General features: G+C 38.1%; 4 protein-coding genes across 7 annotated transcripts; all 4 read right to left on the reverse strand.

Moving 5' to 3' along the window:
- Window positions 1-986: 986 nt before the first annotated feature.
- On the reverse strand, window positions 987-4,020 carry LOC113738381 (organelle RRM domain-containing protein 6, chloroplastic). Of its 4 annotated transcripts, none has more exons than XM_027265561.2 (4): window positions 3,545-4,020; window positions 3,385-3,453; window positions 3,159-3,265; window positions 987-1,562 (listed from the first exon to the last, which is right to left on the reverse strand). In XM_027265561.2, exons 1-4 carry the CDS (start codon window positions 3,792-3,794, stop codon window positions 1,473-1,475), a joined length of 516 nt encoding a protein of 171 aa, XP_027121362.1. In that variant the 5' UTR covers window positions 3,795-4,020; the 3' UTR covers window positions 987-1,472. The 4 variants fall into 4 exon arrangements, with proteins under 4 accessions (XP_027121362.1, XP_071901922.1, XP_027121364.1 ...); XM_072045821.1 differs by having other exon boundaries at window positions 987-1,548; window positions 3,545-3,950; XM_027265563.2 differs by having other exon boundaries at window positions 1,482-2,180; window positions 3,545-3,949.
- A 320-nt stretch (window positions 4,021-4,340) lies between these two features.
- On the reverse strand, window positions 4,341-7,946 carry LOC113739772 (protein BCCIP homolog). Its single transcript, XM_027267099.2, has 9 exons — window positions 7,788-7,946; window positions 7,295-7,445; window positions 7,092-7,183; window positions 6,627-6,851; window positions 6,173-6,379; window positions 5,998-6,063; window positions 5,803-5,892; window positions 5,669-5,725; window positions 4,341-4,761 (listed from the first exon to the last, which is right to left on the reverse strand). Exons 2-9 carry the CDS (start codon window positions 7,440-7,442, stop codon window positions 4,663-4,665), a joined length of 984 nt encoding a protein of 327 aa, XP_027122900.2. The 5' UTR covers window positions 7,443-7,445; window positions 7,788-7,946; the 3' UTR covers window positions 4,341-4,662.
- A 1,274-nt stretch (window positions 7,947-9,220) lies between these two features.
- On the reverse strand, window positions 9,221-14,153 carry LOC113739771 (sucrose synthase 7). The gene is made up of 15 exons (XM_027267095.2): window positions 13,624-14,153; window positions 13,356-13,488; window positions 13,089-13,243; window positions 12,779-12,971; window positions 12,553-12,671; window positions 12,252-12,468; window positions 12,035-12,130; window positions 11,775-11,948; window positions 11,561-11,677; window positions 11,296-11,462; window positions 10,965-11,189; window positions 10,319-10,885; window positions 10,080-10,218; window positions 9,858-10,003; window positions 9,221-9,500 (listed from the first exon to the last, which is right to left on the reverse strand). Exons 1-15 carry the CDS (start codon window positions 13,701-13,703, stop codon window positions 9,308-9,310), a joined length of 2,721 nt encoding a protein of 906 aa, XP_027122896.2. The 5' UTR covers window positions 13,704-14,153; the 3' UTR covers window positions 9,221-9,307.
- A 2,346-nt stretch (window positions 14,154-16,499) lies between these two features.
- On the reverse strand, window positions 16,500-25,095 carry LOC113739770 (protein argonaute 1). Its single transcript, XM_027267094.2, has 22 exons — window positions 24,898-25,095; window positions 23,122-23,807; window positions 22,802-23,016; window positions 22,552-22,701; window positions 22,308-22,441; window positions 21,967-22,076; window positions 20,899-21,005; window positions 20,316-20,454; window positions 20,114-20,230; window positions 19,848-19,955; window positions 19,670-19,741; window positions 19,020-19,142; window positions 18,765-18,930; window positions 18,406-18,665; window positions 18,132-18,274; window positions 17,923-17,985; window positions 17,785-17,848; window positions 17,559-17,694; window positions 17,391-17,464; window positions 17,201-17,295; window positions 17,086-17,117; window positions 16,500-17,005 (listed from the first exon to the last, which is right to left on the reverse strand). The coding sequence occupies exons 2-22, from the start codon at window positions 23,797-23,799 to the stop codon at window positions 16,782-16,784; spliced, it is 3,210 nt and encodes a 1,069-aa protein (XP_027122895.1). The 5' UTR covers window positions 23,800-23,807; window positions 24,898-25,095; the 3' UTR covers window positions 16,500-16,781.
- Window positions 25,096-26,862: the final 1,767 nt, after the last annotated feature.

Here is a 26,862-nt window from a genome sequence, read left to right on the forward strand (position 1 = left end):
CCTTGTCTGATTCAAAGTACATGGGACCAGAATTAGCTCAAACCATAAGTGACTGATGATGAAGTTCAGATTTTCTAGCAAGTGAAGGCTGAAGATTGACATTTTCTTTTTTTGCAACGGTAATATTTTTATAACCTATTTTAGTGGGAGAGAGAGTCAACGAGTAGAAATTCCACGAGAAATCCACTGAAAGTCGTCATGTATAGTAACAAATTGGTGGAAGGTAAGGGTTGACCACCCAGACTTGAGTGCTTAATGGTGACCACAAAGGGCTGCTGGCCTGATGAATGACTGAGTAGTTGAAACTCTATTGCATTAAAGGCCTGATCCTACCCTGTCAGATACAGAGTACGTGTGACCAGCATCAGCTCAAACAAGAGGTGTCTATGTTTACAAGTACTTCCTGGTTGGTATGCACATAAAGCCATAACTTGCCCACTGTGAGGTATATTACATTAGCCGAAAAAGAGGACCATATTTTCAAGTCTCAACTGTCAACTTGATTAACTCGTGGATAGACTATACTACTATGAAAATTAAGCATTGCCTAACACCGAAGTTCAGCATTTAACATAGACATTCAGCCATAAAAACAGGAAGGGTAGTGGTAGGCTTTGGCATTTCCTGACATCTCAAGCAACGTTATTTGCCTCCATGAAACACTAGAGAGGTGTTAAAATAGAAAATAGCTCTGAAATCAGAGGATTGAGTCGCACACAAATGGCAAATTTCTCCTGAAGTGTGCTTCCTTTGATTTGCAGGTTCACCTACTGCCAAGTTGCTCTTTAGTTGCTTAAAGTCACAATTTAGAAGTATTGCTTCCAAATGCTAATATGCAGCAAGCAGGAGGTATGTCCATTTCAAAGGAAAAGAGTGAAGAAAGCTATGTCCTTGGTCTTCACCAGAAACGTTACTTGCTACAGTAACCAATGGTTCACTGATTCTCTAGATGATCTCGTAAAAATATTTAAATTCGCTACATCCGCTTTGCTGTAATTGAATTCTATCAAGGGAAACTGTTAAACTGACTGGTACAGCATGTATAAACATCAAAATTACTCGATTAGGGAGACAGAGAAGAACGTGTATGATCACATATAAAACCTTGCCTGGACTCCAGCAAATTCTAGTGTTTATTTCAACTTTGTAAATGCTTGTCTGGAGAGAAATTTGATGATTCCCTTTTGCTCTTCTACCCACATACAACCAATTCACCATGTGGAACGTGGTAAAATGACATTCAGATTGCTAAGAGTAGACATGGCCAGGAATCGCAGCTTACATCTCAAATAGCTGGCTTAGATATCATTCACATCTTCCATTATTTGGGGATTCTTAAACGATGTTGCTAGTTGAATTTGACTGCAGGTTGGTAGTTGTAAACACACAGGTTCAGCCAGTCTTCCGAGACGTTTCTTCAAAAAGATTCAGGGCTTTGGGGCCTAATCCAGTGTGATCATATATCTTACCCATCAAGTCAATTTTGGCTTTTGCTTGAGGCTTTGGCGAAGCTCTGATTTACTTTTAGCAAATTCAACAAATATTACCCTGCCATCCAGGAACTGAGAAGGTGTTTGTAAGTAAACTTCGAGTCAGGAAAAACTTTCACTCCCACTAGGCAACTTTCATATCAAAGGATGTCAACAGTGTATCAAAGAGCTCTAGATCATAACTTCTAGAAAGAGTACACAAGATTTGATAACCAAACAGGTGGAAGACATCATGTAGAATATGCAGGGAGTGCATTGATATCATGTATTGAAGTCTACTCGGAGCCAAAGTCATATTCAAGCATCATATGTCTGTAGAGTTGCAAATTTAGTGGATGCCATTTGTGTTAGTCACAAAAGATTTGCATTCTTTATGCATCAGCAGACCCCAGATGCCAAAAATTTCACATAGACGTGCCTATTAAATGCTCCAAATTTTCTTCCCAACAAGATAGACCAAGATAGAGAAAGATTAGATAATTCTACCGCGAGAAGACAGCTCAAAGCTGAAACCTTTCAATATTACAGCATTTGAAACAGCCGTCTTTAAGCACAGAATAGCATGAAACTCAAAAGGCTGCCTGTACTCTGCCTCTCCAACACTTGGACAGCAAAACAATGGATCACAAGTGCATTCAAATCTGACTCCATTCCAGTGTGTACAGAATTTGGAAACTCTAGTCACATTTGCTTTTAAAAAAAAAAAAAAGAACAAGCAAGATTGAGAATGGCAAAACTTTTAAATCATTTGCTCAAAAAAAAAATAACTTTTAACCATTTACATGCGGAGAAAACTTTGTTATAACAGCACAAGGTCCCAGTGTCATATTATTTTGACATATCTATATTGAGTTTTTGTCCAGACAATTTCCTCAATGACTATCCAAATATTAATATTTTTATCGCCAATGAAAAGAGAAAGATTGTTGGTTTCATTCCTATTCCTAATCCTAATATTTTTCTTTTCCGGTCTTCTCCTCCTTCTGCTGCTAATCTTATTCCTCTTTATCCAAAACTCCCTACGCTCCTTCAGCATGTGTACAAATTCCCTCTGTACCACCACCGTCAATATCAAACTACCACGGCAGATGTGCCTACTTTCATCAGCTGTGTCAGCCTAATCCCGACACCTTGAAATTTGAAAATAACAATGATAAAGATATTAGAGTAGATTGCAGGCAAAGTGATATTGGTTGATGGATGCTGAGGAGAGGGAAGAGCGGAGAAAATTTGGGAATTAAGAAAATCTGTCGCAGAGGAAGAAGAAGATTCAAGAAGTCGATTTCTAAGAGGCATCGATTAAAGTCAACCTTACAAAATCGGTTTCCTCAGTTCATTAACACCAATAAAACCAACAATATGTCAATTGGTTCCAGTAAACATATTAACATTTGGGTGTATAACCCAGAGCTTTGCAGTTGCCAAATTTCAGGTCAAGCTGAAGTAACTTATGAGTCTTGAGTCTATGACGACCCAAGACCTAATGCCAACATTCCTATATTGAACTACTAATGAAATGTTCTAGCATACCTCCGAAACCTAATAGTTCAAAAACCAGAAGTGGACCAGAAACTGAAAGATAAATTACATACACCAAATACACAAACCAGAAAAATATTTCATCCGAGTCAACAATACAAATACACTTGATGAACAAATTTAGAGTACCTTGCCATGCATCCCCTCAATGGCTTTCTGAGATTCCTCCTGCGTAGCATAGCGAATGAATGCAAAACCTCTCGGTCGATTAGCGATTTTATCCATTACCAAGTTCACTGCACAAAAAAAAAAAGAAAAGAAAAAAGCTAGCAGCAATTACTAGTCGTATATACCAGGAAAACAGAAAAGAAAAAGACTATTTATTGGGATTTGAGAATTCTGCAGCCCTTCTCACCTTCTAAGAGCTCGCCAAAAGCTTTGAAGGCATTTGTCAAGCTCTCCTCTGTGGTACGAAACGACAGCCCTGTAACAAAATATACATCATAAAACCAACAGTAATAATCCTGTTTGGGACATTTCAGCGGGAAAGATGAGAGTGAGGAGAGAGCGCAAACCGCTGACAAAGAGCCTGGTGGAGGGATTGAAATGGGTTTTGGACAACGGCAGCGGCGCAGGAGGGAGACACGATACTGTCGTGAAATGACATTTCGGGGTTCGAGAGAATCGTTGTGCTGGGAGTCTTATTCTATCGGTAGTTGTCAGTCGAGTAGGTTGAATTCGTCTTTTCGTTTCAGAAAAAGAAATGCTACTACAAGCTGCCACGGGCACTCTGGTGATGGTTGATGTTGATGCTGCTGCTGCCATAATCGATAGGAGACGACGCCGGCGCGATTGAACCTGGCAAAGTTGGGAATTGGGACCTGGCTGAAGTGGGGTGGAAGACGAGAGCCTTAGGTCTTTTATGTCCTTCGTGTCTGCCTAGACAAATGGGTTCCCAGCGCCCCCCCCCCCCCCCTCCCCCCCCAACACACACACACAGAAACATCCCCAAAACAACCACCAAAAAAAACCACCCCAATAAATGGCAAATGACCTACTTTTTTCTTTGGTTTATTTAACTTATATAGCTTTAGATTTATGAAATCAACTTTGCAGAATGAATGAGTTTGTTTGGACAAGCCAAATTTGGTTTGCAAAATTTATTTTCACAAATTCCAATCACCTTTTTCTCTTCTCAATCACCTTTTTATCTCACATACATCACATCACAAAAAGTGCTACAGTAAATATCTCAAATAAATCATCCAAATAAACTCTTATCCAAACAAACTCATTAATGATTTCCAAAATCGTAAAACTCAAAAGAAAACAGAAAATGAAAAGGTGATAACTATTTAGTACTTCGATTACTTCGAAGGGAAAAGGGGAAGAAAACCTTAAATAGACGTGAAACAAAATTTGAGGCACTCAAGCCAATTTACAACATGATCAGGTGTGACGCATTTTTCAAAACAATCGCATCCAGTATGACATCTACAAGTATCAAGCAATACAAAAAATTCTGCCACACGGACCATACAGGTTACAACTCTTTCCTGAATGTAGTCTCCAATACCATCTTGGCCTGTTTCTGCAGAATAGTTGAAATGAAAGAAACAGCCACTTCTCACTTCCACAAGCAGTCCAGGGAGGTGAGAACAGCAGGCCGTGTGCAAGTCTTGGAACCTTGATGTCATGATTCGTCAATCAAAGAATGCAACTGCTTCCGGAATATGCCAACTTTACTTGCATCAACAGCCATGACTAAACCCATAGGGCGGTAATCTTTTAGCTGCAACAATGAGAAAATACAGGGTAACTGTTAGGAGAAGAGTGGACTACATAACACAACTAGAAGTAATTGCTATATCACTCAATCGTACAAGACTGAACTATTATGTCAAAAAAATTAAACAAAAATGAAAAAACGAGCAGAATTATTTGTATTCTTTGGGCATTGGAAACATTAAGCAAAATTTAAGTCATGTTCAAAGTAATTATTTCACACACTCAGAAATGATCACTTCCTTTCCTCAAGAGATCAAAGAAGAACAGCCAAAAGCATGCTCTCTACCTCCATCCAACACTGCAACTTGTGCACCAAAAGGAGGAGAACAGTAAACCAATGCTTACTTGAAATCACACAAACTTTAGAGCTAGCAGACATTCTCCAAACAACTAGTTCCTCTATCCAATGATTATTAGCCTCATGTCCCTTTGGTGCTGTCCCAAGATTGTTCGCAAGACAAACAGAAGAATTTGATTAACATTATCAATAAATTACCAACTGTTAAAAGAGTTTGGATTGCTCAACTTTTTCCCACCAGAAAAGAAGTATTACTATTATGTCCTGAGTAAAAGAGTACATAAAGAGGTCAAGAGAGCATCTTTTAAGCTCAACCATACTTAATCTGCAAATCACCCACCTTAAAACAACCCAATCGACTTATCATTGCAACAGTTACCATGAGAATTGTTCAATGTTCATAAATTTGTCTAATCATTTGAAATAAGATGCTGCTCGCACATCCTTAAATAGCCAAATTAGAAAGTAGGCCAAAACATGGAAGCCAACTGAATAAGACCTGAATGTGCAACTAGAAATTATACACAATAGTGTAAACAACACACCGTGAAGGAGTCAATAAGCAAAAAATCAATGACATGAATCATTAAACTCAGCCAGCAGGATTACTAACCTCATTAGCTGTCACCTGCTGAGTGTGTAACGGGAAACCGAAGGACCAGGAGCTCAGCTGAATATTAATTTGGAGAAAAAGTCAGGTGCCATGTTCGAAGCACAGAATGAGCGAAGATAGAAAACCATTGGTACCTGATCAAAAAGTTCATCTTCTGGCTTGCTATATATTATATCTTCTTCCCTATCTCCACTCTTCCCCATTTTCTTGTTTGCATTCTTATGCTACAGTCGCCGATCCAGATACAAAGTCAGAAAAAGAGAACTCAGAATCTTCTAGACAATCAAAACAAAGTGAGAGCTGGAGTGTGAAATGTTAAAGAAGCATACCTTGTAGATTTTGCTGATCATTAGGTAAGACTTAAAACAAAAGGATTTTTGGAGCTCCTCTGTTGGCTTCAGAAAGCAGAAAAACGCAAAGCTCAAACCACTGAAAAAACATTTTGTAGCAATTTACCAGAATATCCAACCAAGCTCATCCATTTACACAGATTTCTTATCTAACCTCATCTTCTGTTGCCCATGAGACTTCATCAAATAAAGCATCATAAAGGGGAGGCAAAAGCTGAGGAGGAAGATTAACTACACGTTGGGATACCAATAGTCCGACATCGTGTGCCTTCTCTCCCAAAAGAGACCTCAAATTAGAGACCGAATCCTCTTTGCATGACTTAAGCAAAAATTCCTTCAGCTCGATCATACATTTATGATCCTGCAATGACCAGAGCATTATTACTTAAACTCTTTGACAATGCAGTTTCAATATACATGACCTCCAATATTGAGGTTATTCTGATTAGTCCTATAATTCAGAAGTGAAATTTAAGACTAGAGAAGAAAACTGAGGAACCTTGACTTTTGACATTAAAAAATGTAACACAATATCTATACAAAAATGATCCGCCACAGTATTTGGGCTACAAACTGCATAGACAACTTAAACTCGTACTTTAACTTGCCTTGTATCTTCCCATATTAAGAGCAGTAACAAAAGCATAAACTCCTTCATCTTCATCATCCTCTATCTTGACAACTGTCCCGACGGTAGTTTGTCCCAATATCAAATCTACAAAGCCACTTAAATCCCATAGCTTATCATCCATGTAGGTTTGAAGGAGGACCTTCACTCCATTGAAATCATCAGGTTTTGGATCAAAGAATGAAAAATCTGCTTGGACAACTCCCTTTAGAGAAGAATTACAATGTCAAAAGGACGTCAACTCACTTGAGTGCAGTTTATAAGTCAGAAATTGAATGCAGTTTATTCATGGGACATAAAATATCCCAAAGGATATATTACTCGTAATTGATGATCACACAACACATAGTTAGGTTTATAGTTAAAATGGATTAGAAATTGTTTTACAACTTTATAGATGCATCTGATAATAATGAAACTAGTTTTTTAAAGATGAATTGCTTACATCAAACTCTCCATCATCCGAAGAATCTGAGGTTTCACCATGATTCTGAAATGTACCATCCTTTACCACCCCATTAGCCGAAATTTCCACATCTGAATTCATTTTTGATATCGTTTAGGATAAAATTCCAAGCTACATAACCAGAAAACTATAGTACTACTGACACTAAATTCTACTAGGACAAGTAGAAATTTTCGAACAACCTGAAGTGCTGCGAGCAGACTTGTCTTTAATAACAGAGTCCAAAATTTGGTGCTTCATCTTTTTGGTAGGATAAAGAAAAGCCATTGAGCGACCAAATGGAGAAAAACTCACGGGTCGTTGCCGGCGCCTCCTGGGTTTTCGTGGCATTTTCTGCAAAATCAACGCAACTTTTAAGCTCATTTTGGCTTTTGCAGATTCTGTGACAGGGGAAAAAAACAAAAACAAAAACAAAATTCTCTCCTTTCACCCTCCCAGTTCTTTACTTGGCCCAGCAGTGAATCCAACCACGAACGTTACCGAAATTGAGGAGGAATGAAAGATTACTGCAGCTAACATAATTATTAAAAGAAACCATTTGGCCATATAAAAAGCGAAAAACAAAGTTCCAAAATGCAAATGCGAAGAAAAAATTGAGCAGAAGAGGTTTTCAACCGTCTAATGATGATCAAAGTAAGAGATAATTTATAATTAAATCAGTAATTAAGTAGGTACCGTGATAATTTCAGCTCGTCTACGCGGCGGCGATTGCTGGTGGTGCCCGGTGGTGTAGCGGAGGTAGAGGTTAATGGGTTTAGGGTTTAACGGGAGGCCAGAAACCTCTATGGCTAGGACTTAGCCTTGGGACTCCGTTTTAAAATGTCGTGTAATTTACCTTTTAAAGACTGGATTAAAGAAAAAAGACATTAATTTCAAAAGTTTCTAACAGTTTCACTGCCGTCCCCGAGGTTTTAAGAATTTCACTACCCTCACTTACAACTAATTTTTTTAACAAATCAGCCCAATTCAAAAAAAAAAAAAAAAAAAGGTAAAACCAACAACAAATTCACTCCGCCTTTTGTTTGTCGCACTCTGATTATCATTTATATTATATGATTTTCATTTATTAAATTATATGATAAAACAAATTGTGGTGCCAAATTGTGATTAATAAAAAGTGAACTACGATTACATTTTCCTTTGTTCAATTGGTGCCAAAACGTAATTTCAATTCATAAAACATTTATTATTAGATAATCCATAGATGGCTCTTAAGCCTTTTCATTTGAACAAACTGAAACCAAGCCCTCGTACACGATTTAGATTCTTTTCCAACGAATGCTAATTACGTTATGGAGGTTGAATTTAATACCACCGAGAAATACAATGGTGTAAAACTCAAACTGGACAGCAGCGAATTGGCTAAACTATTGGGTCAGAGGTCAACTGATCAGATTGGTCGGATCATTCTCAAGACGTCAGCATGATATTATAATTATTTTATATTTTTATAAGTTTCAAAAATATTGAAATTAAATTTTTAGATTAAAGAAAAAAGACATAATTTCAAAATGTTCCAAAAATATTAGCTTTCAATCAAATATACACCTAATAATTATGTATAAAAATGTAAATTCTTGGTTAAAATATGTCCATTCTCCAAAACTACTTAAAAAACTAAATTAAAACAAATTAATGCAAGTTGAAATCATTGATGCTAAATTAATGAGATCATAAGGATAAAAATATCTTGATTTAGAGATCATTTAGGAAAGCAAGTGATTTTGATATTTACACTAAATAGGTGACATTTTTTTATTTCTATTAATAAATGAAAGTGTTACAATCTAAGTAACTCAAATTATGTTTGGAAAAAACAAGAAAGAAAAGTTTGAGAATTGAATCAACCAATAAACTTGGGTCACTGGTGTAGCCGATTTTTAATGATTTTAACTGATTTTTTACCAAAGCGATTTTATACTACACACCAACTTGAAAAGAAGGTCAGTTCATGGTCATACCAGTCCGATCCGGGTCTAATAACACTGGGGAAATGTCATACATACGATATGCAAGATTACACATGCATAACTCCAATAAACACCAAGAAAGGAATTTTGTGGGAAGAGACTATCATAAAATAGTTTTAAAAAAAAAAAACACAGAAAGAAGGGAAATCAAATACTATTGTTGGCATTGAATATGATTGATTAGTTTATTTAGTTTACAATTGAAGACGGAATTGTGACACCAAATCATGGATTTTGCGTAGAAGATGCACCATCAGTTAATCCACCATACAACTTTATCAAGGCATAAAGTAAGATAGAAGTAGAGATGCATAAGCACAGCCAACTGCAGTAGGGACATGATGCAGGTTCAGTTCTTGTAATACTTTCGTCAAGCTGCTTCTGCCGCTCTTTATCTTTTTCAGCCTCCTCAACTATGCTGTTACAAGTTTAAGCAAAACACAACTATGATAATAGGTCCCTTTGGCTAAAGAATAAAAGGCAGTAATGGTTGTCAAATTATCATCTCATTAACTTGTTACACACACAAAGCAATTTTCTATCCATCCAATCTAACACTTCATCTTCTATTGTGAGCCGAATTGTTTTTATATTTATTTTTTTTCCCATTTTTGAAATGCTTCAAGTGTAGAGGTGCAAACTGCAATTGGTTCGATTCTATTAATTTGAATGTGTAACGTGGAGTAGCCATCGTGTTTTGTGCATAGTTTTTAGTCTTTCAGGGTGCTTCAAATTACAAGGAATGTAGTAAAAGAGAGGGATGAGTTTAACATGCCTTGGTTCTGGAAGGACTTCTTTTAGTGCTTCTGGTGCTGATTCTGGTTGTTTGGGAGCTGTTTCTTCTTTTGGTTGTTCGGGCTGTGCAGTTTCTGTTGGTGGAATTTGTTGGCTTTCTTCACTTTTGATGGCCATGTCCTGAGCCTAGTATAATATACATAAATAAGTCATCTGTAGCTATATTTTCACTGCGCAAATGGTATTAGTGCAGACAGCTTACCATCTTCTTGAACTGCAGATTGTAGAACAGATCAATGTATCTAAGCTTAGCATTCTTTTGTTCCTTCTTGAATTGCCTCCAGAAGCCATAGGTGGATCCTATATTTAAGACTTTCTTTGCATAGATATTCCATGTATAGCTGGAACAATTAAAACAAAAGATTCGATGGATGAGAAAGTAGTTCTAATAACACGAGTCATGGAATATTCTTCAGATATTAAAGGTTCATCTAATTGTACCATTCATATATGCGCCTGAGGCCCTCTTCAGACATTCTGTTCCAGTGTCCAGAATGTTTCTTACACTTTGCAAAGAAATCAGCAATCTTGTTGCTTGTCTCATCACCATTGTAAGGATCAATGTGAAAGCCTGAGACTCCATCCACAATTATTTCAGCCGGTCCTCCTTGAATGGTGGCAAAAGTAGGTAATCCACAATTCATGGCCTCAATTACTGTCAATCCAAAGGCTTCATACAATGCAGGCTGAACAAAAGCTCCCTTTGTGTCAGCAATGCATCGATAAAGTTCACCATTCCTGTTTCTATCAGTCTGAGCTGCAATCCATCTCATTTGATCCTTGAGTTGGTATTTCTCAATTAAAGTATGCATCTTCTTAATTTCTTCCATTTCTTCCCTATCTTTAGACTTGGAAGGATCGAAACATCCCCCAACAATAACGAGGTTTACCAAATCTCGGAGCCTCTTGTTCTTTCCATACCATTCTGTCAGTCCTGTAATATTCTTCACTATGTCAATTCTTGACATTGAAAAGATTATTGGTTTCTTCCGGTCTGCAAGAACTCCACTGTTCCAGAAGCAGTTCAGCTTTAGTGCCAAAATTAGGTAGAACAGACTTATTTTGCGGATACAGGGAAAAGACTTACATATGCTCATCGTTGTTGTCTTTACTGTACAGTAGCTCCTCGATGGCAGGATGAAACGAGGTGAATCGCTTCTTTTTCTCAGAAAAGGGGAAGTAGACAGATTGATCAGCTCCAGGAGCAGCAATGTTGAATTTTGGGTCAAAGACGTCGATGCCTGAAACTACTCGATACAGCCCAGGCATTGTGAATGCCGTATGGCTTTCATATTGTCCAGGCCTGGTTTTACTGGATTATGAAAGAACAAGAAAAGGTTAGTTCTGGCCATCTTTACTTTGAGCCCCTCGTGACCTATTGTGTCTCCAGGAACGTAAATGGTATTTAACAGACTAACCTTCCAGCAATCTCTTGAAATGTGCTGGTAACTACAAAATCGGCAGCATTCATTGCTATTAAATCAGCAGTGAATTGGCAAGAAAAATGGTGCTTTTGATCAAATTCCTTCCATTTGATATCAGAATCTTCATATTTGGTTTTCTCAAGTGCATGAGCAATTGTTCCCTAATTGAAACTTTTCCATGTTAGATGTTCCACAATTTTCTGACAAACACAATGTCACAGATCCGGAAGTATATAAATGATTAATCAAAATGGCCAACCAGAGTTACTCCAAGCTCTCTGGCCATTAGAGATGCGACTAAGTTTCCATCTGTGTAGTTCCCAATGATAAGGTCTGGTTTACCTTCCAGTAGTTCTAGGACCTTTTCAGCAGCATCCTAAAAACAAGGCAGAGAAGCGATAGAAAGTAATAAACAACTGATAAAAAAAAATGATCAAGAATATGTCCCAAATGAAGGCAGATTAATCACTTGCCTGGGCAAATCTCTCCAAATGCGGATATATATCAAATCGAGAAATCCACTGGCGGAGAACCCCTTTCTCAGTTTGAAAAGGGACACGAACAATATGGGAGTGTTTGGCGTTAATGATAGGCTCAATCTCCTGATTACACTTTGTGCCTTGTGCGTCTGGTATGAGACGAGTGACCTGCCCACATGCGAGAAGTTGAAAATTTAGCAGTCTTGTAGTTGTAGCCACCCACAAATATCAGCCTGAATTGCACCCATGCTTACCACTAGAATTCGAGGCCTCACATTCAAGCCTTGTTGCTTGATCCTTGAAAGTAATTCTTCCTCTAGAGCTTTTACTTGGTCCAGAATGTAGACTACCTTTTCAATGTAACAGATAAGTACAAAACCACTCTTCATTTTGCATTATCAAAACCAATACCTAGTTACTGATGCTATTGGGAGCAATGAGTTGGAAAAAAATGTTGATACAAATATGCACCTGGCCTCCAGTATCGGGCAAACCTAGGACATCTGATTGGCCAAAGTACCCATGAATGGAGAAGATTACAACGTTGAAAATAACTGGAAGCCTGCTGAAAAGTGATTCCACGTTTAGGGGATCTGGAGCCTGAAGTATCTCAGAAAGCATCCTCATTGTTTCCTTGACTCTTTCTGCAGTATCCCCCCAACCTTTCTCAAAACCAAACTCTTTAAGCCTGGATCATCCAAGTAATCAAATAACATTCAGATTCTAAAAGCGGGTATATTATCATAACTGTATTAAAAGCAGCAAAGTCTACCTCTGCTCGAAGTTTTGATAAGGTGTGTCTTTTGCCATGGAAGAGAGAAAAACTTCAGCAACAATCAGTGCGGTTCGAAGCTTTGTCACCGTGTTCAGGGTGTCATTGATCATCAGATTCTGCAATTTTGAGAAGTTAAAAAGTAGAATGTTATAGTCAGCTCTAAATGCACTGTTTCAGGAAGAGTTGGCATTGACAATTGCGTAAACTTTTTCTAATTGCCAACCTCTCCTTGGTGATTAAGAGTTAGCAAGTATTCGACCAATGGTTTAGCACTCTCAGGATCACCAATGAACTTTGAAGCCATGAACTTTGAGATGTAGCTAATTCCCTTGCCAACTGAAGAAGTGAGTGCCAGACGTGGAATACCAAAGTCAAATGCTCTAAAATCTAGTTCCAGAGCATTTTCATCCTTTGACCTGTAGATGAAGACATTACCATGTCACGAACTTCAAAAACTGATTTCATAATGAGTTATATTCTCAAAATTGCAATACTAACTCATCAGTGTTATTTCTCTGCTATGTCCTGCTTACCAGTTTTCATCGTAGATCATTTCTTTTAGTCTCAGGTATTCGGTTGCAGTAATATTATTAGCTGATAGATCCTCGGCATTCACCTTAACATAGTCGAAGCATCCAGAACCGTATCTCACTGCAAAAGCAACATAAGGCGGTACAACAGCCGCTTCCTGCAAATTTAACCAGAAAACTAGTTAGATCAGTTGCGATTGCTTGTTGTGGAGCTTTTGGCAGGGAGCTGATCAGCTGACAGTCAAGTCGAAAAGATAAATTTCCTTTTACCTGCGTGGAACTCAGGATTTCACCAAGTGATACCTCCAAAACCTTGGCTCTTTCAGCCCTGTCCACGATTACACTCTCCATCTCTTCCATCAAATGCTGGTGTTTCATCAGCCTCGTTCCCATGCTAGTAAACCTTCAGAAATCACAATACGTTTTATTTACATTTTTCCAAATTCAAGTGCCAAACACCGAAAGAAGTTAGAACTCTGCATGGTAAAGATTTGCAACCAAATAAAGAAAATCGCAATGATGAAGACTTGATTATCACCTGGCAAAGCATCTCTTCATATGGTACCGACTCTGCCTTAACGCGTCAGGCATGAGACCATCTACCACTGCAAAAGCCATTGATTGGGAAACTATCGACTAAATGGTTTTTATTTGCTTCTTTTTTTCAATGGTTCAAAGCTGAGGACTAGTAGGATTTTGTTGCCTGTCTCTTTCGCATATCCATCAGGAAAACACCATCCATATATATATATATATATATGGGGTTTGGAGGGAAAGCCTTGCGCGTGGAAATGAAGTCTTTGGCAAGGATTTAGATCGCATGAGGAAGAGAAAGAACATTCCTTGGGCCAAACCGTGGGAAATAAAAATGATAAGCCAAGAAAAGAATTCATCTCTCCTATGAGCAAAACTAAGCTTTTATCTTTCCCCAACGTGAAATAGTTGAGCCTTGTGGAAAGAATCCATGGTGAGCAATTCAGCATTTATTCTTTTCTTCAGTGGTCTCCGTGCAGCAAGCTTGACTGAAAAAATCTCTTGCTTTCATTGGTAAAACACTATTTGCAATCAATGATTCTCTGAAAAAGAACTTTTCATTTCCAAAACTAGATTAGTTTTGCGTCTGTCTGTTATGGTAGCATTTTTATGGGTAATCTTTTCAAGATATTTATCGAATATTTGTCCGTTAATTCTCTGTCATTTGGGCTGAGCCATATACTGACAAGTTATACCACAGTAAAATAGGATGCTTTTCTAAGACCTTTTCCTAAAGGGTTAATTACATCTACCTCCCTCATGATTTGGCCAAACTACTAGCGGACCCCTTGAATTTTAAAAAATAACGGTAATCCCCTTTCACTTCAAAATTTTTTATCAACTCTCAATGTTGCCCCTCCAAATCTTTAATTGCCTTACTTCAATTTGCTATTTAGGTTGGAGAGTATCCAAGAAAGTAACAAAAGCCCATCTAGTTAAAAATTAAAAATTTAAAAAAAAAAATCAAATTATCAAAACAAAGGACAACCTTGGATGAATCCCAATAACCCATTCCATCACAAACTCCATTAAAATAACTCTTGGATGAATCCCCAACCGTCTCCTGTGACTATCATGTTTCCTTCTTCTTCATTACCCACAAGCCTTGCATCTTCCAATTTTTATTTGATGGGTTTGGATACATCATTTATACATGCCTATGCCAGTGAATTGTGAAATCCAATAGATGTTGTTTGCCATTGGCAGATGCAAGCAAACTAGTGAAGTCAGAAATCCATCTTCATGTCCCCAACAATTTGGAAGAACCAAAGCCTATCCTTGCATCATCAATCGCTAAGCAGATGCATCTATTTCTATGGCTTATGCTCTTCTTATTAGAAAATTGATTGTGGTTATTGGAGGTGCTTTTGAGTTGGGTATTGATATTGAGTTACAGAAAAAGCAGATGCATCTATTTCAAGGCTTTTGTTTGCATTGTTGATAAAATTAAAAAGAGATTTTAGGGTTGAGGAGTTAGCAGGGTTGAGATGGTGGCGAGTTTTGGTCATGTGGCTAGAAAACAACACAGTTTGATTTTCTTTCCATTTTGTATTGCAAATTTTTTCATTTTAAGATTTTTCCCCCCTCTTTCTTGGCTATTATTTTATGGTTAAACGATTTTCATATTCACCTAGGATAGGTTAATTTTGTCCATATAAGAGGGAGGGCTAATTTCCCAGAATATTGCCTAGAAAAATCCAGTTAACACCTTTTAGCATTTGTCAAGTCATTGAGGTTTTGCTGTTATTTTCGAAAGCTCAAGGGCTCCACTGGTCAATGAGAAAAACTACAGGGCAGATAGATATCAAGGCAGCGGGGTTCATTGTTATTTTCTAAAAGTCAAGGGACCTACTGATTGTTGGGCAATACTACAAAGGCGATAGATATAAATCACACTTTCTTGAATTTTCTTTTTTTAAACAGGGAAAGAGAGAGAGAGAGAGATTAAAAAGGCAAGGAGAAAAGGAGGACTTGATCTCAAAACCTTTAACCATTCTTTTTTTTTTTTTTTTTTGTCAGCAGCGATACATTTGTATAACCTATTCCATCCTAATCTAGAAGAGAAGAGGAACCTAAAGAAACTGCGGAAGGAGACTAATGAATATACAAATTCAACTAGATCAAAAAAATGCTCTGGCACAATCCTTAGATTTTGTTCGCTGCAGATGAGGTTTGAACCCTCACCAACACCCACAACCCAAAGAGGGGCACTGGACCAATGTTCAAAACCTTTTAACCATTCATTATTAGGACTAAAACATCCTCAATTCTATACTTACTCTCAGAGCAAAACGATTAGAAAGCAGATGGAATAGAGCACCGTATAGTTTACTGAAAAGAAAAGATGAATTGCCCCAGCAGTAAAAACCTCAAACCACGTCGCTAGGTAGAGCCTAGAGGATTCTAACCCTTCTCGTAGCAGTCTGCAACCTCTAGAGCCTGGAGGATATTGCCATCCTCTCAAGTTCGGCTGATAAATTGTACGTCCTATGTACCAGGACATCGGCTTTAGCAAGGTACCAAAGATTTCCACCATAACTCATTTTAACCGTAAGTCAAGGCGCTGCTTCATCAAGCAACAAACACGCGTGAGCCACACATCCTACCATTAACAACTAATCATCAACAGACCAAAAGCCAAAAACCTTGCAGTAAAAGATGCAGCAGTCCCAAGACTGGTAGATTTAGAAGCATGATTTGAAAGGGTACTTCTACGTCAATGAAGCATAGCAAAGCCAGCATACTTGAACCACAAAGGGCATAAACATGAATATGCTTACAAAGAACAATTAATGCATCCCTTTCCAACTTCAGGCTACAAATGCAAAACAACAGCGCTGACGGATGAATCATTAAAATTGAAGCCCATGTCTAAATAGATGACCTACCAAACAGTTCCAAGGCAGCATGATATTAAGCAATCACCAGCAAACATAACACAAACAAGATTCGGTTGCACAACCCAGAAAACACGAAAACAAGTACAAACTTAAACTCAACACACTGAGTAGTCAACCAAAAAAGTTTGGTTGAGATCTAATGTCACGTTGAGCTATAGTCGGCCACGAAAGTTTGGCCGAGATCTAATGTTTCTCAGTACGTTACCAGCAAAACAAACCACTGTTTGATATAAAGCAGCAACTTCCAAAGAATGTGGCTGGCTTAACAATAAAACATAACCCTCTTCACGTTGTCCTTTAGGGCAGGAAGAGGCCGAACATTGACATTTGAACCCGGTGCACGCGTGCTCCTTGCACCACCCCCAGGACCAACACCACCGCGACTAGCAGCAGCACTACTTGTTACAGAACCACTATCAGATGTCTCTGGCTCCATGTAGAATCGCGCACGAAAAGCAGCCAAATGGGCATAATAGGCGGGTGGCACTGCACAAAGGAAGAGTGAGCATCAGCATCGCCCCTCTCAACATACTTATTCAACTTGGAAGAAACAGAAAAAATCTTACCAATGGAAACGGAACGAGTGCATCTTGCATAACTGCAACAGAAATGAAGAACAATTAGCTTAACTATCTAGAGGAACTAGGCAAAACATTACAAAGAGCAGAGTGATCCAATTACGTATAGCAGAGATCGTTTGTAAGAGATTGTAGGTGATCAGCTGAAAAGTTGTTCTCATCCCACAAGACATGATAATGTGCTGGTCGGCTGGTACCCTGTTAACAAGAATTCTCCATGAGCATTCAATATTCATCATTATATATAAAGCAGTTAATTTGTCTTCAACAGGAGAAAGCAAGATATGTCGTACCTGTATTCCAGCATGGCTGCAAAGATAGAAATCAAATTCCGTTGGATGACAGATCTTTGAATCTACAACAGTACCTGAGATTTCCCACGAGGGAGAAAATTTAAACATCAGTTTGTACCACTATCAAAAAAATTTTTGAGCAGTGTCATACGAAAAAAGATTACGCACCAGGCAGAATATTTCCACTTCGGTCAACTGCATTCCGGTCATTATGGTTACTGGCAAACAATCTTGTATGGTGACGTTTCTGAACAACAACAAAAGTAACTGGGGGCTGATAGTTTGGTTCCAAAGAAGCACATGCCTGTAACAAACACAAGAAAACAGTAACTAAGATGCGACATATTCCATCTTAGCTGAGACATAGAAGGCAATCAGCGAGAGAGGCTTTTACCCTGCGTATTGCATCAAGTTCATAGAGTAATACTTGATAGAACTGCCCCTCACTGACACCATCTCTGCAAAAGGAGTACGACAAATCAGGCATAACAAGTGAATGGAAAACACAGGGATTGCAGCGCATCCACAATACCTATAAAAAATAATCCTCTGCGGTTTCTGTCCAGTTGCTTTACGGAAAGATATGAGGAGTTCCCTGTCAACACAAGTATAGTAGTCAGCTTGCAGACCAGAAAATGTGAAAAGTAATTGCGAACCTTCAAACAAAAAAGAACCAAGAGCGCGCAGAAGAAGACAGTCAAGGAAGTGAAATAGGAAGCGGCTGGAGGAGAGAAATCATACTTGATCATGCCACCTGTCACAGTTCCCCTGCCAGGATCTTGCCAAGTTTTAAACAGATCTTGGATCAGCTCTTGACGATGTGCTTGAGCACTAACCAAACCAGCATATTTGGTAACTTCAGGCCAATCCTGAGATGCAACCACCTAGACTCGAACACAAACAACAGTCAATCATGGCACAATGAATCCCAACAGTTGCAGAGAGAGGGGGGGGGGGGGGGGGGAAGAGGGAGAGAGGTGCAACGAAAGCTGAAGCAGGATGAAGAGTGTCATACAGCTGCAATGGATGGGCTCGAATCCTCGCCAGGGTGGGGATGTGTAACGTCAGCGCCAAAAATTATAGTAGGCCTGTCACTGACTAGCGGTATACGACGAGAAAGAGCATCAACAAGCACTGTGTTTCTTCCTCCAACCTTCACATTGATCTTCAATGCAACATTGGCAAGATATTGTTTGCTCAGCCTGAAGACGTGCTTTGTCAGACAACACTGGGAGACAATTCCAAGATCTGTCTCACAAATCCGTTTCAAATCACCTGTTAAAAGGTCCAAAAAAAAAAGCACCAATTAGATGAGAAATAAATCATATGTAATATATCTGGAACACATAAGACAATTTGTAACAAGTGCTTCACCATAAAGAGAGCCATTATTGTCGGGCAAAATAACAATCAGCAAGTCCAGTTCCTTCTTTGGAGGTGGAAGGTTAGTCAAGGCTTCATGGAATCTAGCTTTTAAGGCTCTTTCAACTTGATCAGGACGAACATACATTGGGGCCAAAACAGGATGAGGATTAAAGTTCTGCACAAATGAACAAACAAGTTCCATTTGTTAATATGGAAGTTTAAGATCTCAATCAGAGTGAAAGAACATCTCAAAGCTGTACATACCATTCCAGAGGTTATACACATCTGGGCCAGCTCATGACAAAAGTCACGAACTGCTACATCTTTCACATTGCGAGAGAAATTTACACAAATCCAGTTATTTACTGTTCCTCCATTAACCATTTTCTGCAAGACGTCAATGGTATTATAAGTACTCAGCATCCTAATTACTTTCATTAGAAGCAAGAACTCAAAAAGATAAAAATGGATAATATGCCAACTACAAAGACTACTACAAATCCTTCCACACGAGCATCACAAACTTCTGTTTCTAATAGACAACTACTTCCAACATTTTACATGTAACATACACCTCATACAATTGACAATAGTATGCTACGTTAATCAAAATGCACAATTCATAACCACCAGCAAATAGACGTGTCCCAGATGGCTGATACTTTTTAGCAACCATGTAGAATTAGCTTCACCTTCTTTTTCCCTTTACATAAGACTCTGAACAAGTGGACCAAAGGGTGGACTAGCACAAACACAAGGACTAGCATGATAACTTGCATCAATACAAAAAGAAAATTTTCAGAGTTTATCATCACATCCTCCATTTTTTAGTCTTATTGGCAACCAGAAAAGAATCACTGTACAAGATTAACCCAATACACGTTAACATAACAGCTCTACTTGATGGAAATAACCTTGTTCATCATGTTCCATTGCCCGACTTGTGGCAGACAGTCCTTCTCCCGACCGGAATCGTGGTACTTGAGCTAGAAATTAGAAGTGCAGGGGAAAAAAAGATTAAACCAACAAGGTACCATACTGCGTAAACATACAAGACCGCAATAGGCTGGCAAGTATATATGATATCCTTACCCGAGGAGCAGGTAAAATGCGGGCTTCAACTTGAGCCAGCTTCTCACTAATCCTGATACCGAACTCTTTAGCATATGGGTCATCAGCATAGGCATTATGACGTACGGTCTGAAAGGGAAATACACAAGATATTTGAAGCACTTCCAAAGGTCCAAAAAGTTATCCAAAAAGACAATTCAAATGAAAATACAAAATTATAGCCAAATATCTTTTGACCACAAAAAATGAAGTACTTGCTGATGGAGACAAATTATTCTAAACCTTACCTGAAGAATATCACGTTCCCTCTCCTGAGGACGCTGGCAGGTCACTTTCAAAAGAGCAGTTATCTGTCTCTCATTCAACCTCTTGGAATACCTCTGGCCCTCAACAATCTTACAGACCTAAAACATAAAACATTATGTAAAAACAAAAGAGCCATAAACTTCAAAGAGAAATAGAACATTCGCATGTAAAAATGAAGTCAACCTCCATTGGCAAGTAATTTGGCCTTTGCTGATTTCCAACTTGTAAACAAGGCAATTGCGTATGATGAATCACAAACCCATATGTCTCATGGAAGTACTCAACAACAGATTTCATTGTACCCCTCTCGTCAACAGGAAAACTAGCAAAAATAAAAAAAAAATTACCAGAAGCACATCAACAGCTTTATATCAAGTTAACTAAGCATTCCAAATAGCCAACCAGATCCTTGCCATCTACGATTTTAAGAGCAAGAACCCAAGATTTGAGGTGAAGGAACACACACTAAGCTGTACATGCACATGGGGAAAAAATTGTTTTATCTTTAATGCCAATTTACATGATTCTGTTATGCAAAATGTAACTTCATTCCATTTCATTAATTAAATTGAAGTATGGATGTTAATGCAGCACTCTTTGTCTGTTTATTCTGTATTTTGAGTTACTGTAGATCTTGGTTACTTTCTTTAGTGTAGAGAGTGAACCATCAAGAATATGCAGGACCAAAAATGTACTCTCCCAAATCCCGCTTTCAAGCCATGCAGGATAACCAACATATTGATTGATGAGAACAGGCAATTCTTACGACAGCTCGCGTGTTGCTTGTGATGTAAGACCAGAGATACGATATTTTCTGCGCATGTTTCCACGATGTGTAACCTCCACCCTCACTCCCCTCAGTGCTTTCTTAATCTGCATAATTGACCAAACATCAGTACAAATCAAAGACGCACATACAGCACCACATTCCCAAATCCAGACTTCTCCTTCTGACTACTGATTACCACTTCCACAGAAATAATAATAATTGCCTAAGACATTATACATTGGGGTCAGACAGGTCTGACACACCAGGACACAAAATAGGTCTTGAGATGCACAGCATGGATCAACGATATTGCAGTCTTTGAGACTTTTTTGTGCCAAAAACAGTATTTCACAAATTCAGAATGCTTCAAAATTAACTCTCAATAAAAATCAAGAAAATAAGTTCAAACACCACAAAAGAAGAAGTTACAGAAACAGTAACAATTTTTCAATGTTTTAAACTCAGTAATGTTGCTTAAAAACATCTAGTATTTCAAATATTCTTTTAAAAAATAATAATAACAAAACATTTCCCAAATACGACATTCTAATGAATCAGCTTCATAAATTTCTTTTTCCATTTCCATAAGGTAATTGCATCCAAAAAAATTTCACTATAGTACCAGTAGTATCTTATTTTTATTTTATCGAATGCTATAACACATAATCTTCAAAACCACGAGCATAGCCCTAGTAATCTTAAATGGTCCAAATATTTTTATCTCTAATCTTAGTGTAAATATGAGGTGAAATACTCATAAAAGACCTGTTTTGAATACCAATTTTCAGGGGTAAAAAAAAGACAGATTGCGCCACATACCATTAGTCATCCTTCAAAAGTTAATAACAGAGTCAAAAAACCTGTAATCTATGAGAACACAAACACGAGTCAAGCTGTATGTAACATAACAGCTTTTTTGCTTCATAACAAGAATCCCACATTAAAAAGGTACCAAAAGGTTGCAGATACGATAAAGATGAGAACAGCATTAAGCTGAATGTTCAACAAATTTGAGGCCCAGGGTTAAAAAATATGGATGGAAGCCACAAAAAAGAAAAATCTTACCTTCACACGATCAGCATCAGACAAAGGTCTTGATGATACATCCCTGGCAAGAAGCTGAGTCACAAAGTCGATAACGGGAAGTGGCTCGATGAATGCTGTGGATGACATATCTGCTCCGCAAACCACAACAATTACAATTGGGGAATAAACAGACAATTAATCACTATGATGGTCAAAATAATCATCACAAAGAAACTGACTCCAAACAGAAAAGTGAAAGCTTTTAACAAGTCAATGATCTACATCCATATAATAAGACAGTAGAAACCTTCCTGACCAATATTGGGAGACCAAATAATATACAACAAAAACTACAAGAGCAATATGGAAGTATTTCTCACCAATATTTAGTGATAACCCCATCTGAGTAGGCCGAATGCTTTGATAAAAACCACGCCAACTTTCCAGACCTTCACCTAAAGGCTGCCTTCTTCCTAAATCAGGGGAATAAAAAGAGCGGCCCACAGGAGTATACCTTTGAAAAAAAAATCAGAACAGAAATTAGCAAATACCTAAATGACAGCAGGTTGATAAGGTGATTAGAACAGAAAGAATGAAGCCAAAAAAAAGGTATGGACTGCGTACCGAGTTGTCGGTAATTCACGAAGAACAATGTCCAAAACTTGAAGAGCTTCTTGAGGGGCATCTGCTTGTCTTCCCTGCAGAAACATTCCTAAATGGTGCAAGTCTGCACGCGCTGCCAATTTGATTACAACTCTAAATTCCCTCTCTCTCCTGCATCCATGAAAAAGCATGTGATATTCAATGAAATTTCCATTAAAAAAGGATTATATAAGTACAGAGGGGAGTTCGAAACAAATAATATACAACTAACCTGCCAGCACCTCCTTGATTTCCTTCATCCTCATCAATCAGGGTAATCTTGAACTCTTTGGAAACAAAAGGGAGTGGCCCTGCAGTATACAAACTCTTTCTCCCATCATAGGCAGGAAGCCTTTTTCCAAGATGAGATTCCTTGTACAGTTTAACTAGCTGGTCCATGACAGCACGGTTAACACCTCGGGATGTGACCTCAGGATTGATGGATACCTAACACCCATGAAAATTAACCTCTCATTTTAAGATCAAACCAGCAGACAATTACAAAATATACACACATGAGAATTTAGATATAGCTAGCAAGAAAAAGCTCACATCATATTGGTGCAAATCTTTGTCTGGCAATTCAGCAAAGAAGTGATTTGCCTTGACAATACACTTTATGCCAGTGCTACCCTTCCCTGGGCGCTGAGGAAACTTCATTGACTTGCTTGAAGCAGGTTGAATTGCCTGGCTCACTTCAGGCTGGAGACTGAGTTGTTGGAACTGCTGCTCCACTGACGATGATGATGGCTCAGGTGCTCTGCTTGAAGAACTAGCCTCACCCTGTGATTCTACAGGTCTCCCATAAGGCATAGGCTGAGTGGTCACCCCAGACTGATAAGGAGCCGGGGTTGCTTGATGCAGCTCGGGAACTGGTGCCATAGAAGGCCCACCAGATGAAGGTATCCCACGGCCAACAGCACCACTTCGCTGGCGCTGGGCCGGTGCACCTCCTCGTTGGTACTGCTGAGTACCCCTACCTTGCTGGTATTCAGGAGGCCCACCATGATATTGTTGAGGAGCCGTCCCACCTCGCGGTGCACCCCCTCCTCCACGGCCACCATATCCTCCACGTTGAGGTCCCCAGCCTCTCCCTCCACCTTGGAATCCACCTTGCTGCTGCTGTTGAACTGGTTGGCTAGGTTGCCCCCCACCACGGCCAGCCCCAGTTTCCTGGGAACTGGAACTCTGTCCCTCACTAGGAAGTTCCGTTCGCTTCTTCCTCACCATGGTAACAACTACAACAAAAGCGTCACAGCAAGTAAGCAAGCAACACAATCCATATCTTAACTACATACCAAAGATGCATTGACCAAAGAGTCAGACTATCACATGCTAATTCACATTAAAATAACCAACAAATCGGCCTACACTTTATCAGCTAAAATCGATAACAAATTTCTGGAGTTACTTAGACCATCATTTTGAATAGGATAATCATGTGAATCACATCCAGATAACATGTCTACAGCCCAACTACAACTACAACAGGAAAAAGTCCAATAAAAAGTACATCCACGTCTTGAATGCATGTAAAAACAGCCTTCAGGAAGGTAATCAACATAACAAAAATTAGAAAATAGACTATTAACTGCGATTGTTCTCTCACATGAAAACAGTGATGTGAACTTGAAGCGAAGAAAGATTCTCCTACTAATTCATTAACTTCAATGAACAATTTCCACAAAACAAACATCCCTGTTCATTCACAGAAGTATGTCATATGTAAATTATCACGACGCATAGGGAAGCATTGGTATTACCCGAGAACAAAATACACGCATGACCGACAGTAGTCTAGTACCCAAACCCAAAAAATCTGAAAAAAAAATCATAATCAACCCCAAACCAGAAAATAAAGAGGGAAGAAAAAGGGACGAAGCTTGACTAAACCCTCTCCAAAGGCAAAAAAAATATTTAAAAAAAATTACTAACAGAGCACGCCCATTCACCGAAAATATTCATTTAACAAACCCTAAGCCCAGAAAACAAGGGAAAAAACGAAAGTCAATTTCCAAAAACACAAAACATAAGGGAAAAGTTGAGTAAAATCAATTTTCCAAGATAACCGCGAAAAAACCAGTAGTTTTTTCAGATTAGATCATCACAAAATTCTAGAAAAAAACCCAAAAATGCCAACTGCAGTCAAGTGAAGAGTAAAAACTCAGATCCAAACAATATCATTAGTTAAATCACTAAGATCTCACTCGAAAACCCAAAATAGAAATCACGTCACACCACAAAAATCCCAAAATCCACTAAATTACCTAGATTCCAAAGCACTCAAACCCCAGCAAAAACCCAGTAATTTTTACCCATTTTTTTTACCTTAAAACCGCTGATAAAATCCCGCCCTTTTCCTCTCCTCTTCTTCCTACTTAACCACAGCCTTCTCCGCCAGTAGCAGAGCGGAAGATCTTCGCTTTTTGGCTACTCTCTCCGACTGCAATGGTACCTCCCCGCCTTTTAGAGAGAGAAGAAGAAGAAAAGATGATAGTGGAGACAGTCTACGATGAATCGGACGTACCCCACTATTTATTTACCCCCGAAAACACACACACAGTAAAAAGTTTGGGAGTTGAGGATGGAAAAGAAAAGAAGAGAAAGGTTAAGTTAAAAAGAAAAGAAAAGAGAAAAAAAAGAGATTTTAATGTTGTTTTGAAATTTATAAAAAAAATGATTTTGGACATATTAATCAATAAAATTTTCATTAAATAACTTTTTAGGGATAAACCGGATAATTTACAAATTTTTTGTGGCTTTCTTCAGCTTTTCTTTGCTTTTTGCCCGATTTGGAATGAAAATTTTTTTTAATGGTTAATCCTCCCAAATCAATTTGATTCTTTTCTTTTTTATTTCATTAAAACTTCCAAATGTTGAAAACACCTAACTTTTTCTTCCTTTTTTTTTTTTCTTTTCTGCTCAAATCTTATCTCACAAACTAGCTTATGGTTGTATTAGTTACGAAAATACAAAGGCAATTCCACTCCCTCTTCTGCACTTTATAGCAGTGTCTTCAATTATTCAATTATTTGATTGGTCATGTTTAGGGACTCATAAATATTATTATTTTCTTCAATTTCTTTCTATTAAATATAGATCTTATGTTTGGAAAAACTCCCTTAGATGTGTTCATTGAACTTTCTTTGAAGTCTGATTTGTGTATGAATCCCTTCTCATTAACAATTTTTCTTATATTTTGCCGCAACAAAACTTAGTCCTTAAGTTTATTGAAGGCTTTTTTAAGGAACTTTCTTTGAAGTTCTATTTGTGTACGAATCCCTGTTTTATTAACAATTTTTCTTATATTTTGCCGCAACAAAACTTAGTCCTTAAGTTTATTGAAGTTTTTTTTAAGGAACTTTCTTTGAAGTTCTATTTGTGTACGAATCCCTGTTTTATTAACAATTTTTCTTATAATTTACCACAACAAAACTTAGTCCTTAAGTTTTTCGAGTGTGAATCGAACTCTCTTATTAACAATTTTTCTTCTTATTTTGCCACAACAAAACTTAGTCCTTAAGTTTATTGAACTTTATTCAAAGTTTGATTTGTGTATGAATCTCTCTCTCTCATTAATAATTTTTCTTATATTTTGGCACAACAAAACTTAGTCCTTAAGTTTTTTTTTTAAGAAAAAAGTTTGGGTGGATTCTGCTCCTCACTATCTTTTGCGAGGAAATAATTCATTCTCACCTCCTCGCCTACTTATAGTGATGAATTGTGTCTCACAATAAATTTTAAAGAAAAAACATTGATTTATTTTGGTTGTGCTGGTTGAGCCCTTGTTTTAATTGGACTTCCAAATTCAAAATTATATTTTGAACATGTTACATGTAAGCTAATCGTATAGTATATGCTGACATATGCTTGTTCGCTGTGTTTTGTGCAGAAGATTTTTTTTTTTCGAAAACTTTTTAGAATTGCTATTATTTGAAAATTTTGTGAAAAATTAACTATAATAATTTGATACATATGAAATAATAAAATAATGTGCCCACGAAAAATATAAAAAATTTTTAGAAAAAAATGATAATTCAAACAAGGCATTAGTATTCGGTTGCCAGCCGGCTTGAAGGAAAAAAACATGCAGACTCCAGAGTCTCCCCCTTTTGGTATTGCTTTCGGTTGCTTTCCAGTTTTTGGGTTGTAGGGGCCTGGGCTTGGACAGTTGGACACTTGGACTCTAGCGCATGGGATTCTTTGAAGGGGCTGACGTGGATATTCCTATGGCGTTGACTGGGTAAGTGATGACATGGCAGAACACGTGGTGAGGGCTTAGATGTTGACTGG

This window comes from Coffea arabica, chromosome 4c (assembly GCF_036785885.1).
Source record: "Coffea arabica cultivar ET-39 chromosome 4c, Coffea Arabica ET-39 HiFi, whole genome shotgun sequence".
Classification (NCBI taxonomy): domain Eukaryota; kingdom Viridiplantae; phylum Streptophyta; class Magnoliopsida; order Gentianales; family Rubiaceae; genus Coffea; species Coffea arabica.